The following is a 13,816-nucleotide window of genomic DNA, read 5'->3' as shown; positions in this document are numbered from 1 at the left end:
GAAGGAAGTCAGGACAGGAACTCAAACAGGGCAGGAGCCTGGAGGCAGGAGCTGATGCAGAGGCCATGGAGGGGTGCTGCTTTCTGGCTTGCTCTCCATGGCTTGCTCAGCCTGTTTTCTTATAGAATCCAGGACCACCAGCCCAGGGATGGCACCACCCACAATGCACTGAGCCCTCCGCCAACAATCACTAATTAAGAAAATTCCCTACTGCTGGAACTTACTGAGGCATTTTTTCAATTGATGTTCCCCCCTCCCAGATAACTTTAGCCTGCATCAAGTTGACATAAAACTATTATTCAGCACATACACACGTAAGAAGGAGAATCACAGGTTCAAGGCCAGCCTGGGCAACAGTGCTGTTTAGAGCATAGAGGCAAAAGATAAACACATTTAAAGTTTCATTGCCTGTATGGGACAAACTTGGCTTGCACAAGGAAATAATAATTTACATTTTCATTTGATCTTTTTTTCTTGTTAATCCTGCCACTGGACATTGAACTTTTCTCAATGGAAACTGAGAGCATTCATCAGTTTTTCTACAGTTTTGTTTGTTTTGAGAAAGGTCTCATATGGAGCCCTGGCGGGAGTTGGCCTAGCACTTACAGAAACCTGCCTATCTCTTCCTCCCAAGTGATGGGTTATGTGCTTCCATGCCCAGCCCAGTCATTCTAGTTTTTAAAAATACTTTTTAAAAAATGTGTATGTGTCCATGTCCATCCATTCATGTGTTTGTTGTGGTACACATGGGTGCTGGATTCCCTAGAGCTTAAGTTACCAACATCTGTGAGCTGCCTGGTGTGGGTGCTGGGAATTGAGCTTAGATCCTCTGCTCTTAACTGCTGAGTATTCTCCAGCCCCAGTTGTTTTGTTTGTTTGTTTGTTTGTTTAAGATATCTTTCCATGTGTCTAAGACTGGTCTCTTAACTCCTGAACTTCCACTTGCCTCAGTGGTCCATATGCTGGGATTCCCACCATACACCCAGCTAAAACGCTTTACAATTCAACCAAAAAAAAATTATTTTTTTTAAGATTTATACCTGTGACTAGAATACATTATTCTCACTCTCTTGGAGTTAGAGCCTGGTGTAGACATAAGAAAAACCTTTAAACACCATGTGCTAACAGGAGTGTCCAACCTGTGACTGCAACGTGACAAATGTATTGAGCCATATCCAGCTCTCCCAGGGCACATGAAGCCCATGGACCTCAGGTTGCCTAAGGATGATAAGCAGGAACGCAGGCTGCTACAGGACTACTGTCTTCATATTGTAAGAACTCAAGTCCTCGGGGCTGGAGAGATGGCACAGAGGTTAAGAGCCTGTCTGCTCTTCCACAGGACCTGAGTTCAATTCCCCACAACCACATGGTGACTTATAACCACCTATAATGAGATCTGGTGCCCTCTTCTGGGGTGCAGGCACACATCTAGTCAGAACAGTGTATACATAGTAAATAAACAAATCTTTTAAAAATAACAAACAAACAAACAAACAAAAAAACAGAAAGCCAGGCTTTGATCCCAGCACTTAGGAGGCAGAGGCAGGCAGATCTCTGTGAGTTAGAGGCCAGCCTGGCCTACCAAGCGAATTCCAGGACAGCCATAGCTACACAGAGAAACCCTGCCTCAAAAAACAAACAAACAAAAGAACTCAAGTGTGGGAGGAAGGGAAGGATAATAGGATTTGAACCTTGTTGGTATTAAAACATCCACAGAGATACAGGAAGGAGGCCCCTCTTATTTAACATGTTCAGAGGAGACCCAGGACCTCTCCTTCTGGTTGGGCTCATTCTGCATGTCAGGCTGTAGACAGTGAGGTGTGATGTGTGCTGGGCTCTGTATCTCAGGTACACAGACCAGAGTGGAGAGGAGGAAGAGGACTATGAGAGTGAGGAGCAGCTGCAGCACCGCATCTTGACAGCAGCCTTAGAGTTTGTGCCTGCCCATGGCTGGACTGCAGAAGCCATTGCTGAAGGAGCCCAGGTAGGTAGAGGTGATGGGTGGGGCAGCAGACCCAAATGAACCCAGAGTCAGAACCACAAAGGGCCTCATGCTTCCTTCCAATCTAGGTCAGAACTTCACAGCTACAGGATTGTCTAGGTTTTCTTTTTCTTTTTTTCTCCATAGGATGGAGATGACTTTCTTCCTTCTTTCCTTCCTTCCTATTTATTTTATTTTATTTATAGACAGTACCTGTCTATTTAAGTTCTAGTGCTGGCTATCCTGGAACTTACTGTGTAAACCAGGCCGGCCTCGGACTCACAGAGAGATCCTTCTGCCTCTGCCTTCTAAGTGCTAGGACTAAAGGCATTTGTCTGCTTTAAGAAACACTGGGTTTTTGTTTGGTTGGTTGGTTGATTGGTTGCAGGTTTTTGTTTGTTTGTTTGTTTTTTGTTTGTTTGTTTGTTTGTTTGAGACAGGGTTTCTCTGTGTAGCCTTAGCTGTCCTGGACTCGCTGTGTAGTCCAGGCTGGCTCTCGCTATGTAGTCCAGGCTGGCCCCGAACTCAGATCTGTCTGCCTCTGCCTCCCTGAGTGCTGTGTCACCACACCTACTATTTAAGAAAAATTGTTTTTAATGCATTGATTTTTTTTTTTTTAATGCAGGGCTAGGCATTTGGCTGTGATACAGTGCCTTTGTAGCATGCATGAAACCCTGGGTTTAATCTCTAGCAGCACATAAAACCAAGTAACCCAGTCGGTCATGGCTCAGTACTCTTGAGTTCAAGGCCAGCCTGGTCTACAGAGTGATTTCTAGGAGAGCCAGGGCTAAAAAGAGAAACCCTATCCAAAATAATAATAATAATAATAATAATAATAATAATAATAATAATAAAACCCAGGTGTGGTGTTGCACATCTGTACTTCCAGCATTCAGAAGCTGAAGATAGATAGATCAGAGGTTGAAGGTCATCTGTGTGGTACAAAGTGAATTCAAAGCCAACCTGCACTACATCCTCCCTGACATAAAAAAAGCAAAAAAAGAAAGATGTTGCCTGTTTAGCTGTTTTATGTCACCAATTCTGAGAAGCATGCTGATTTTTTAAAATTATACTTACTTGTGTGTGTGTATATCTGTGTGTGTGCACATGTATGGAAGTTAGAGGAGGAGGGTCTCATTTTCTGTCTGTCCTGTGGGTCTCAAGGACTGAATTCAGGTGTTCCAGCTTGCCTTGGCGAACTTGGGGCTTTTCTCTCCTGAACCATCTTGATGGCCTCTGCTGGGTTTTTTGTTTTATTTTTCTTTAATTTGGAGATGGGATCTCATTTTGCACCCTGAGCTGTCCTGGACCTCACTATGTAGAACAAGGCTGCCCTCAAACTTGTCCTGCTGACTGTGTCAGGCATGTGGTACCATGCGCACCTTTCAATGCCTATTCTTTTAACACACACACAAAAAATTTATGAAACTGTTAGTATATTCTTTAAATATTTATTGAGCGATGATGTGTACCAGTCACTGTGCCAGGGACAGTGACAGTGAACACATGACCAAGTCCCTTCTCTTGTTGAGCCCAGTCTAGCAATATTTTTCTTTAAATTTAAGGATTTATTTATTTTTATTTTATGTGTGCATTTTTCCTGCATGTATGAGTATGCACCACGTGTGTGGCTGTGCCTGAGGAGGCCAGAAGAGGGTGTTGACTCTCTTGGAAGAGAGAGGTAGTTGTGAGCTGCCTCGTAGGTGCTAGGAACTGAACCCAGATTTTCTGTCAGAGAAGCAAGTGTTCTTAACTGCTGAGCACTCTCTCTAGGCCCCCAAGTCTAGCATCATTTATGTAAGTATTGCTGGGACTGAACTAGAGCCTCATGCATGTTAGCTAAGCACCCTTCGTCACTGAACAATGACCCAAAGTTTCTTTTTTACACTTATTTTTTAATTTAAAAAATTACTTTTGTTTCCAGTGTATGGGTGTTATGGGTGTGTGACTGCACACCACATGCATGTCTGGGACATGCTGTACCAGAGGCTGAAAGAAGTTGTCAGGTCCCCTGGAGTTAGAGATGGTTGTGAGCTGCCATGTGGGTCCTGGGAATCGAACCCTCTGTCCTCTGGAAGAGCAGCCAGTGCTCACTTTCTCTCTCTCTCTCTCTCTCTCTCTCTCTCTCTCTCTCTCTTTAATTTATTTAAACACTTTACAGACTAATCAGCCAGTGCTCTTTACCACTAAACCATCTCTTCAGTTCCTACCCTTTATTGTTGTTAATTCACCCAGACTGCCTCAAACTTACTCCAGCAAGTGTTTTGCTTATTGTGTATTGAGAATGGAAACTTAGTCTAAGTTTTTACCCATTAAATCTTGGGGCTAGCATACAAAGAAATGGGTTTCATTATGACATTCCAAACCTATGTATTTTTATACTCATATTCATGAGTCCCTACCCCTTCTTCTGTCTTCTCTCTTGTTGAGCTCCTTTCTTCTTCCACCCCAAATAATTTTCCAACTGCCTTCATGACATATATTTGATTACATTCCCTTGTTCCCCTTCCATTTTTAAACCTTTTCTTCTCTCATAGTCCCCTTTCTTTCATGTCATATGCATGCACACACACACTTAATCTAAATTCTGCCTGTGAAAGAAAATATTCAAGTATATTTTCTTCTGACTCTAGCTTATTTCACTTAACATAATGATACCCAGAGTCATCAGTTTTCCTGTGAATGCCTTTACTTCTTTACATGTAAATACAATTTTCTTGTGTATATTTACCACATTTTCTTTATCCATTCATCTGTTAATTGCCAGATCATGACTGGATTCCTGTCTTGACTATCAAGAGTAGAATTAGCAATAAACACAAATGTACAAATATCTTTGTAAATGATTTACGTACAAGGTGTGGTGTATCTAGATCACATGGTAGCTATTTCTCAGTTTTTTGAGAACCTTCATACTGATTTCCATAGTCCTATACTTAGCACCAATAGTCACTGAAGTCCCTACCTTCTGTATTGACAGGCACAGTGGCTCATGCCTGTAATCCCAGTACTTGAGAGGCAGGAATATCACTACAGGTTTGAGGCCAGTGAACCAAATTCTTCTTTTCTCGTGTCCTTGACATCATTTCTTGTCACTTGTTTTCTTAAAGGTAGCCATTCTGACTCACAAGTAATTTTTGTTTGTTTGTTTTAAGATAGTCTCATGTTGGTTAGACTGGCTTCAGGTTTGCTATATATCTAAGGTTGGCCTTGAACTCCAAACTATTGATCTTCCTGCTTCTGCCTTCTGAAACTTGGTTTGTGCCACCATGCCCAGCCCTCAGAGCAGTTTTGTTTTAAATAAAAATTATTATTATTATTATTATTATGAGTATGTGCAAGTATGTGTGTGCATCACTCAGAGGGTATTGGACTAATTCCCTGGAGCCAGAGTTAGAGGCGGTTGTGAGCCTCCCAGTGTGGGTGCTGGGAACTAAACTAGAGAAGAGAACGGCAACATCCCTAATTAACATTTTTTCAAATATTTACTGATTGTCTCTTGTGTGTTTGTGAGGATTTTGTATTGTTTTGTTTTAGTGTTTTTTAAACAGGGTCTCTCTGTGTAGCCTTGGCAGTCTCAGAACTCCTGTGGACCAACCAGGCTGATCTGAGATCTGCCTGCCTCTGCCTTCAGGAGCTGGGATTAAAGGCGTGTGCCACCGTGGTTCAGGGCATGAGTTATTTTTGTGTAATTTTTGGAAGTGGTCTATTTTGTTTTGGGTTGTTCCAGCTCTGTGTTTGTTGCCACAGCCTCACTCAGGCCTTGCTGAGGGGCTTCTGTGGAAGTGCTGCCCGTCTCCAGCTTCTTGTGCTTGGAAGCCTTGGCAAGGCACATATCTTGTTCCAGTTTCTGGCCTGTGAGAGCCTCAGGGCACAGAGTGTGGGGCATATCTTCTTGAGTCCAGGTCCAGGGGCTTACCCTTGTAGAATTTCTTGACATTTTCTTTCTCCTCTGCCTTGAGTGATGGAATTGAAGGTCTGTGCTACCACAGCCAGCTCATTCTGACTATAGTTAATGACTGTGAAAACATGGGTGATAGATCTGCAGACAACTTGGAGCTTGAAGAGCCAGGGCTTTGTGCCATTTAGCTTGTACAGCTCCACCTTCAGATGTTCTAGTCCTTTCATCAGTTCCTTCTTGCCAAGAAGGTCCCCATCCTTCATCTTAGCCTTGGCTGAATTTGGTGGTAGTGATTCTGCCTGCTCTGAGTGAAAGAGCTGGAATTCTTTAGAGACACCAAATGTTGATTATCTGTCTTGAGTAGTTAGCAGAGATTTCCTCCCAGACTGTTTCTTCACTCTGGTGATTGTTTCTTTTGCTATGTAAAGGCTTTTTGATTTGTTATAATCCTCTCTGTCAATTCTTTGATTGTTTCCTTTACTATTGGTTCCTTTCAGAAAGTCCTTGCCTGTGTCTAAATCTTAAAGTGCTTTGTCTGTGCCTTCCATACCCAGTAAACATTACTCAGTGTATGGGACAGATGAAACTGTGTAGTAGTGACCTGTGACCTTAGGCACATAAATAGCTCCAGAGGTTGGTCCACCAACTGACCTTAGCCGTAAGTTTGCTAAGCTGGAAAGCTGTTCTCATTGATTCTCTCCTCCCAGAAACTAAGGGTGGGGCTGTGTTTTTCCACATGCTTCACTCTCTGGACCTAGCATTTTGCCTTCTGTACTTTTAATTTGTTAACATCTGGCTCTCCTCTAAGCTGGTCAAGCATATATATGGGTCTAAACCTGAGGAGCTAGCAGGACTCCAGATGGCATTTTGAGTACTGTAGCATGTGTCTGGGTGTGAGTATATGGCAAGAGTATAAAGTGCAGAGAGAAAACCCCAGTATTATGTGGTGGTTCATACCTGTAATCCCAACACTGGGAATCTGAGGCAGGAGGATTGTAACAAGTTTGAGGGCAGCCTGGGCTACATATTGAGAGCCTATCAAGAGAAGGGCTGGGAAGGAGGACAGTAAGGGTAGGTCTGGGTTAGAATATATTGGTAGATGAGAAAAAACAAAAGATATCTTCCACAGCTAGCTATTGGTTATCAGAGCGATAGTTATAGGGTCCTGGATCAGAAGTCAGAGGAAGGGGGCTGTGGCATGGAGGAAGTAGAGAACCGTTAGACTGAAAATGCTATGCCAAGCAGGGGAAGCAGGATGGAAGTTGAGCATGGTTAAATATTTGTGGGAAGAGGAGGGAAACACAAGTGAGAATGAAAATAAGAAGGCAGGCAAACCAAAACCACGAGATTCCTAAGGCAAGAGTTGCAGGATCTGGAAAACAGGTAGAAGGACTAGCCTTAGTTTGGGGTTTTGTGTTTTGTTTGTTTGTTTTGAGACAGTGTCTCTTCTATGTAGCCCCTGCTGTCCTGGAACTTACTATGCAGACCAGACTGGCCTCAAACTCACCAGGTTTAGTTTCTAAACTTCTGAACATTAGGGAAATTCCCATGGAATGACTTTTGTTTTCTTTGTTGTGTGAATGTGATAGCCCAAGGAACCTAAGGTTAGGAAGAAATATGAGGAAGCAGAAATTTGAAGGGGAGGGAAGAAATCGATGAAACAAATGTGAGAGAAATTAATAGGATTTTTTGGGAAAATCAGATGAAACAGAATTCTCTGGTAACCAGCTTTCCTCACCTGCTTATCTTCTTTCATACTGAGTGCATGATACCTGTAGACTCTGCCAACCCAGTTTGTGGGTAAGAGCTGTAAGCCTCAGTTTCCTGCTTTGTAAAGTACAGCCAGGACATACCCACTGAATAGAGCTGGTATGCGGTGCAATGAGATGCTGTGTGGAATGTGCCTAGCAGCCTGGAGTAATGGTGCAGCTGCCATTCATGTCAGTGCTGAGGCACTCGCCTAATGGCCTTGTCCTACAGAGAGAGGCAGTTCTCCTGCCCAGCAGGAGGAAGTCATACTAATGTATTTTTGTCCCTTTCCAGCCATCTGTTCCTGTGGCCATCAAGCTTCTGCCTCCAGTAGATGCACAACAATCAATATGAATAAGGAAAGCAAAGGATGTCTCTGGGTTGTTTAGCTTCTCGATGGCTCTAATGAAAAAATTGTGTCTTAAACAACTGGCAGAAGCTTGGGATGTAGCTCATTAGTAGAATACTTGCAGCAGATCCTAGGTTTGACCCCACACTGCAACAGTAGTTGAATGAATGAAAGACACACACCTAGCGGGCTCATTTTACTGGAGCTCTAGGTGAAAGGAGTGTGTCAGGAAGGGAGTGTTCTCTCTGCAGCCCCTGCAGTGTTAGTTAAGGCCCCAGGTTTCAGTACTGGAACTCTGCTCTAACTGGCCTATGTTAGAAAGGGGTTTTTCGACCCATTTAATGAAGGACCATCTTGAAGGAGCCTGGTTCAGTGTCTTGGTCAGTGTTGCTAGAATGATTTCACTGTGAGGATCCTAGAATGGTCCTCTTCGAGATCCTTTGCAGCAGTCTTCCATGCTGGGCTGAAGTGGAGGTGCAGCCCAGCAGAAAGAGGACTGTCTTTTCCTAAGATGGTTAGTTTTTAATTGCCAACTTGCCACAACCTAGAGTCACCTAAGAACCCTTGATTGATAAATTCTCTAAATCAGATTGGCCTGTGGTCATGCCTCTGGGGTTGTCTTCATTGTTCACTGAGGTAAATGTAGGTAGCATTATTTCAAGTGATGAGCTCCTGACTGTGTAAGAACAGAGACAGCTGTCAGCACTGAGCAGAAGAAACAAGCAGCTAACATGGTGCACTTGTTTCTCTGTGCTCTTGACTGGATATTAAAGGACTAGCTGCTTGAGTTCTTGCGTTGGCTTCTCCAAAAGGATAGCATATGAAATCTAGTATCGGAAGCCGAACAGTGGTGACAATCACCTTTGATCCCAGCACTTGGGAGGCAGAGGAAGGCAAATCTCTGAGTTTGAGGCCAGCCTGCTCTACAGATCATGTTCCCGGATGGCCAGGGCTACACAGAGAAACCCTGTCTCTGTGCACCACCACCAGAGCCTTGTGTTGCTTTCTATAGGGGTATTGTCACAGAAACAGAAAAAAAGTAGAACCTTTCCATACTAAGCAAGATTCCTAAGGTTGATTTCTGAGTTCCTGAGTCAGCTGCTAACCCCAACATGTACACCTGGAGTCATGCTTTGCACAAACTAAGGAGCTCACTCGGTAGACCAATCACAGGAGTTCAGAGTGAAGGGTCAGGGGTCTCTACTGACAATCCAGCCCCTGTTAGGGAAGAGGTATTCATGATAAGCAGGCTTTTAACCCTGGTCTGCTTAGCCACCATGTTGCTGCTTTCTCTCCTGTAGTCCTTGGGTCTCTCCAGCGCAGCAGCCAGCATGTTTGGGAGCGATGGCAGTGAACTGATTCTGCACTTTGTGACCCAGTGCAATGCTCGCCTCAGTCACGTGTTGGAAGAGGAGCAGAAACGAGTGCAACTGGGCCAAGCCGAGTAAGTTTTATTATAGCTCAGGGTGTCAGCAAGGGCTCGGCCGCTTGCCCCATCAGCTGTCCCCTGGAAGCTGATGCAAGGAGTGCCAGGAGAGTAGTGCTGACAGCCTACAGCTTGGATGGGTCTGAACTCCAGCAGCCTGTTGACAGTTGTCCTCAGCAGCTGGGGGCACATTCCTCCTGGGATTGAGTAGGCACTGTGGCCCCTGCTTTTGAACTAGAGACACTGTTTTCTTTTCCCTCCTCTAGGAAGAGGAAGACAGACCAGTTCCTGAGGGATGCAGTGGAAACCAGACTGAGAATGCTGATCCCCTACATTGAGCACTGGCCCCGGGTACAGAGTCGATAGTAAAGCTGCAGAGCAACAGTAGTAATGCCTCGTCCTCAGCACTGTGGCCCTGGAGGACTTAGCCCACTGTTGAGACATTAGCTCATGAGTCTTCACCATGGGGCCTGGAAAGCCTGTCCCAAGTACTTGGCAGAGGGAGTGTCATAGGGGACAACTTAAGCCACCCGAGTCCAAACTCATGGGCCTGTGAGTAGCCCTGCATACGAGTTCATATTGTGGGTGGACTCAGTGCCCCGAGTGTGCTACCAGGTCTTTAAGGAGGAACAGTCAGAAGTTGGAATCAGCAATCTTTCCTCAGGGAATGCCCTGCTGCTTTTCAGCTCTCAAGGACTGTAATGTTGTTTGGCCAGCTGATGCACTTTGATCACCTTGTAGTGAATAAAGTCCAGGCAGTGCCTTACTGGGTTTCAGTTGACTGGGTCAGCACAGTGCTGCCTTCTGGGCTGCTTTCCAGCTGGTAAAGGGCCTCTCTGCCAGTCCCACAGCCAAGAGGATTATAGAATTGGTAAAGTGTCAAGAGCATGTTCAATCAGGCCTGGAGAAGCTGGTATTTTCTAAAGGAGGCTCTCAGATTAGTGCTGGTATCAACTAGTATCAACTAGGAGAATTTTGCCTATTGGGAATAGGAATCAACCAGAGCTAAGCAAGGCAGCAGAATTTATTGTGACAGAATGGGGTGCTCTTCTTATCCTTGCTCTAGGACTCTTAGGAATGACCCCTTCAGCTGTCAGTATTCCCAGTTTCAGCTGTTGGCCTAGAGAATCTGATTAGGGCATCTTAGGACAAAACTGTGTCTCTGGCTGCATCACTGCTAGTCAGGGTTTCTTGGTGCTATATCCACCCATGGTGGCTTTCAAAGAGCAGGAACTAGGCTGACTAATGTGACCCACCCCCACCCCCCAGCCACCTCATGTGAGCCCTGTGTGTGCTGCTCTTACCTGCATGTGGTACCTCCTCTGTCATTTGTTCTTCAGGCCCTCAGCATCCTCCTGCTCCCTCACAATATCCCGCCCAGCCTGAGCTTGCTCACCAGCATGGTGGATGACATGTGGCATTACGCTGGGGACCAGTCCACTGATGTGAGTGTTTTCAATAGGCCCATAGGTTGCTAGCAAAGACTTGGGTCAGACATTTCTTGAAGTTTGTGAAATTTCTTTGATCAAAAGTCTGGAAGGTCTGCAATGCCATTTCCCTCTCAGGAGGAAAGGTCCTTGATGAGCCAGAGTGCCGTCTGGGTCATTGTCATTCAGGGAGCAGCACTGGGCATGAGCCAGTGACTATCCTTCCCACCTGTAGAGGTGGCACCGTCCTTGGGGATTTAAGATGGTACTGCTTTAGCCATCTCCCCTCAGTCTCCTAAGACGGATTCTGCAGCAGAATTCCCCCATGTGTGCCTTTGCTGAAACTGACTCTGAGAGAAAAAACAGAAATACATGGAGACACCCATTGCTTTAAAAAGAAACTCCTCCCCATCTTGACCTGTTTTACTGGGAGATCAGTAAGCCCCTTTAAGCAGGCACCAGAGAGATTATGACTTGTTAATGCTACCATATTTCTGGTGGGGTATTTAAAAACAAAAAAACAAAATAACCTTCATAAAGGAAATTAAAATGTAATGGTACTTTGTGGCCTCTAGGATGGGAAGGTACGTAGATACATACTCCCACCATACTTATAACAAAGTGCTTTAATAAACTTACTCTGTGTGGGAATAGACCACCAACAGAGATGGTAGGAAAACAAAATTAGAAAGCAAAGAAATGAAAGGAATAAAACACCGAGTAGCTGAGCTGGTCCTCCAAAGAGCTATTACTAGGGCTGACAGAAATCACCAGGGACTCAGACTTTCAGCTTTGTCCAGTGTCCCTGATCCTGCCTCAGCCCTCCCCATGTGGTAGAGCATGCTAAGGTTTAGTCATGACTGTTGGATCGTAGAACCTCCCCAGGACTCAGAGGGCTGGGCGTTTCACCAGTCAAATCACTGTGGCTGCTGGTTAAACCTCCCACTTCCTGGTGTTTAATTCTGACCCTCTGACCCCAGCCTAAGAGATTGGAACAGGAGCTTATAGTTTTAATCTCACAGGCAGTTTGGATGTCCAGCCAGGTTCGGGGCAACAGTGGTTCCAGAGGGCCATATGTGTCAGTGAGAGAGGAGTGAGGAAGGAGCCTGAGAGTCTCTGAGCTTTTGAATGGGAAGAACCCAAGACTCCTTTAACCCACAGAGCAGTGATTCCCCACCTGTCGGGTGGGTCTCTCTGCAGTTTAATTGGTACACCCGCCGTGCAGTGCTAGCTGGCATCTACAACACAACAGAGCTGGTGATGATGCAGGATTCCTCCCCAGACTACGAAGATACTTGGCGTTTCCTGGAAAACCGGATTAATGATGCGATGAACATGGGCCACACAGCTAAGCAGGTAGTTGGGGACTGGCCATTTGGAAACCTTTTCAATAGTAGGCACACCTGTCTGTCTCAAACACGTGATCACCTGGCTATTCTCTTGCTTCCTGTTGTCCTTAACTGACTCTCCTAAAGGCCTTCCCAAGGAGGCTGGCTGTTTCTTCCTCATGCTAGCCCTTCCTTAAAAGTCTGCTCTGTCTGTCTGTGATTGTGTTGTCCCTAGGCTCTTTTCCAGTACATTAAACCACCTTGACTCCACTGTGAGACTCATAGGCTTCATGAATTGTCCTATCTGTTTCACCTTTGAGCTCACTCTTGGGGTTTAAGAGAATCTGACCCAGACTCCTCTTAGGTGAAGTCCACTGGAGAGGCACTGGTGCAAGGACTGATGGGTGCAGCGGTCACGGTGAGTACTGCCCAGTTGGTCACCGCCTGTCTCCCATGCCACTCTGGTCCTGTGCTATTTGTAACATGTCACCAACCCATATAGCTATGGAGCCTTAAACTGAAGCTGAATAAAACTGACCTTGGTTTATCCTCAGCATCTTATTCTCCAATGCTCCAACGCTCCTTTGTTGGCATCAAGAAACAATTCCCAGAGCTGAAGGAGGAGAGGCAGTGCATACCTGTATTCTATCACTCATTATGCTAATGCACTGTGCAGGAGGGTAAAAAGTTCCAGGCCAGCTCATCCATATGGCAAGCTCCTCCCTGCAAAAAGAAGACCACTTCTGCCTCTGGGCCTCCAGTATACTTGAATCTGTATCTTAGCTATAACCTACTGCCTTGAATACCCCAGGATTTCCCATTGTAGTCCTAAGAGGTAAAGCAAGCCTCACCATTCTCTCTGCTTCTATTCCTGTGTTAGCTTAAGAACCTGACAGGTCTAAACCAGCGCCGGTGAGAGAAAGGAAGAGCCTATGTGCCTGGAAGGAGCAGCTGTAGATATGAAGAGCTTTGACAAGATGCACCATCCATTTAACAGGATGTTAAAGAGAACACACTGAAGAACTTGGGAGTCACTGACAGCCATAGGCTGGAGATCACAGTACACTTGTTACTGTTTGACCTGGAATTGGGCCACTTCTACCAGGCCTGGCCTACTGATGATGTTCTGCATTGCAGCTGTATGATTGAAAATGAGACTTACATCCATGCTTTTAAACCACAGAAATTTGGTGTGACTCTGCATGGTCTCAGAGGCACCTTGATCAGGTCTTGACCTTAGAACTGCTCTCTGGACATTGGGCATGGTGACATATACCTATATTGTCAGCACTCAGGAGACTGCTACAGCAGGATTGAGAGTTCCTATGTAGAGAATTACAAAGCTGCTTGAGCTGCATAGTGTGATCCCATCAAATAAAATCCTCCGAGAAATATTCTTAGGGGCTCATAACCAAGATCTGAAGCCAACACACAGTGGCAGCTCCTCCCAGCACAGGGAAGACAGTGTGCTCACAAAGGTATTTGCCACTGGAGCTCCTCAGAAAGCTGCCTCCCACAGACAGCTGCCTTCTGAACAGCCATGCTAAGCCTGACCAGAAGTGTGATCCCAGGCCTGGCCTCACAGACACCAGCATGCATTGCAGGGTCACTAGTGTATTTGGAATCTGTAAAAATAATAAATATGTTTGAGACAA

The 13,816-nt window shown here is 45.2% G+C and overlaps 1 protein-coding gene across 2 annotated transcripts in view; it reads left to right on the top strand.

The window, feature by feature from the left end:
* Positions 1 to 13,816, top strand: part of Coq9 (coenzyme Q9) — an 18,710-nt gene extending 4,894 nt beyond the window's left edge. Inside the window, exons 3-9 of one of the 2 annotated variants that reach the window (XM_021654969.2) lie at positions 1,849 to 1,984; positions 9,282 to 9,424; positions 9,673 to 9,757; positions 10,747 to 10,851; positions 12,034 to 12,189; positions 12,526 to 12,579; positions 13,042 to 13,816. In XM_021654969.2, coding sequence (XP_021510644.2) covers positions 1,849 to 1,984; positions 9,282 to 9,424; positions 9,673 to 9,757; positions 10,747 to 10,851; positions 12,034 to 12,189; positions 12,526 to 12,579; positions 13,042 to 13,077 — 715 coding nt within the window. In that variant the 3' untranslated portion in view covers positions 13,078 to 13,816. Of the gene's footprint in view, positions 1 to 1,848; positions 1,985 to 9,281; positions 9,425 to 9,672; positions 9,758 to 10,746; positions 10,852 to 11,994; positions 12,190 to 12,525; positions 12,580 to 13,041 lie in introns of both variants that reach the window. The other variant, XM_060392173.1, reaches the window with a different exon arrangement.

Source organism: Meriones unguiculatus, chromosome 10 (assembly GCF_030254825.1).
Source record: "Meriones unguiculatus strain TT.TT164.6M chromosome 10, Bangor_MerUng_6.1, whole genome shotgun sequence".
Lineage (NCBI taxonomy): Eukaryota > Metazoa > Chordata > Mammalia > Rodentia > Muridae > Meriones > Meriones unguiculatus.
This window is presented reverse-complemented; position numbering and strand designations above follow the sequence as displayed.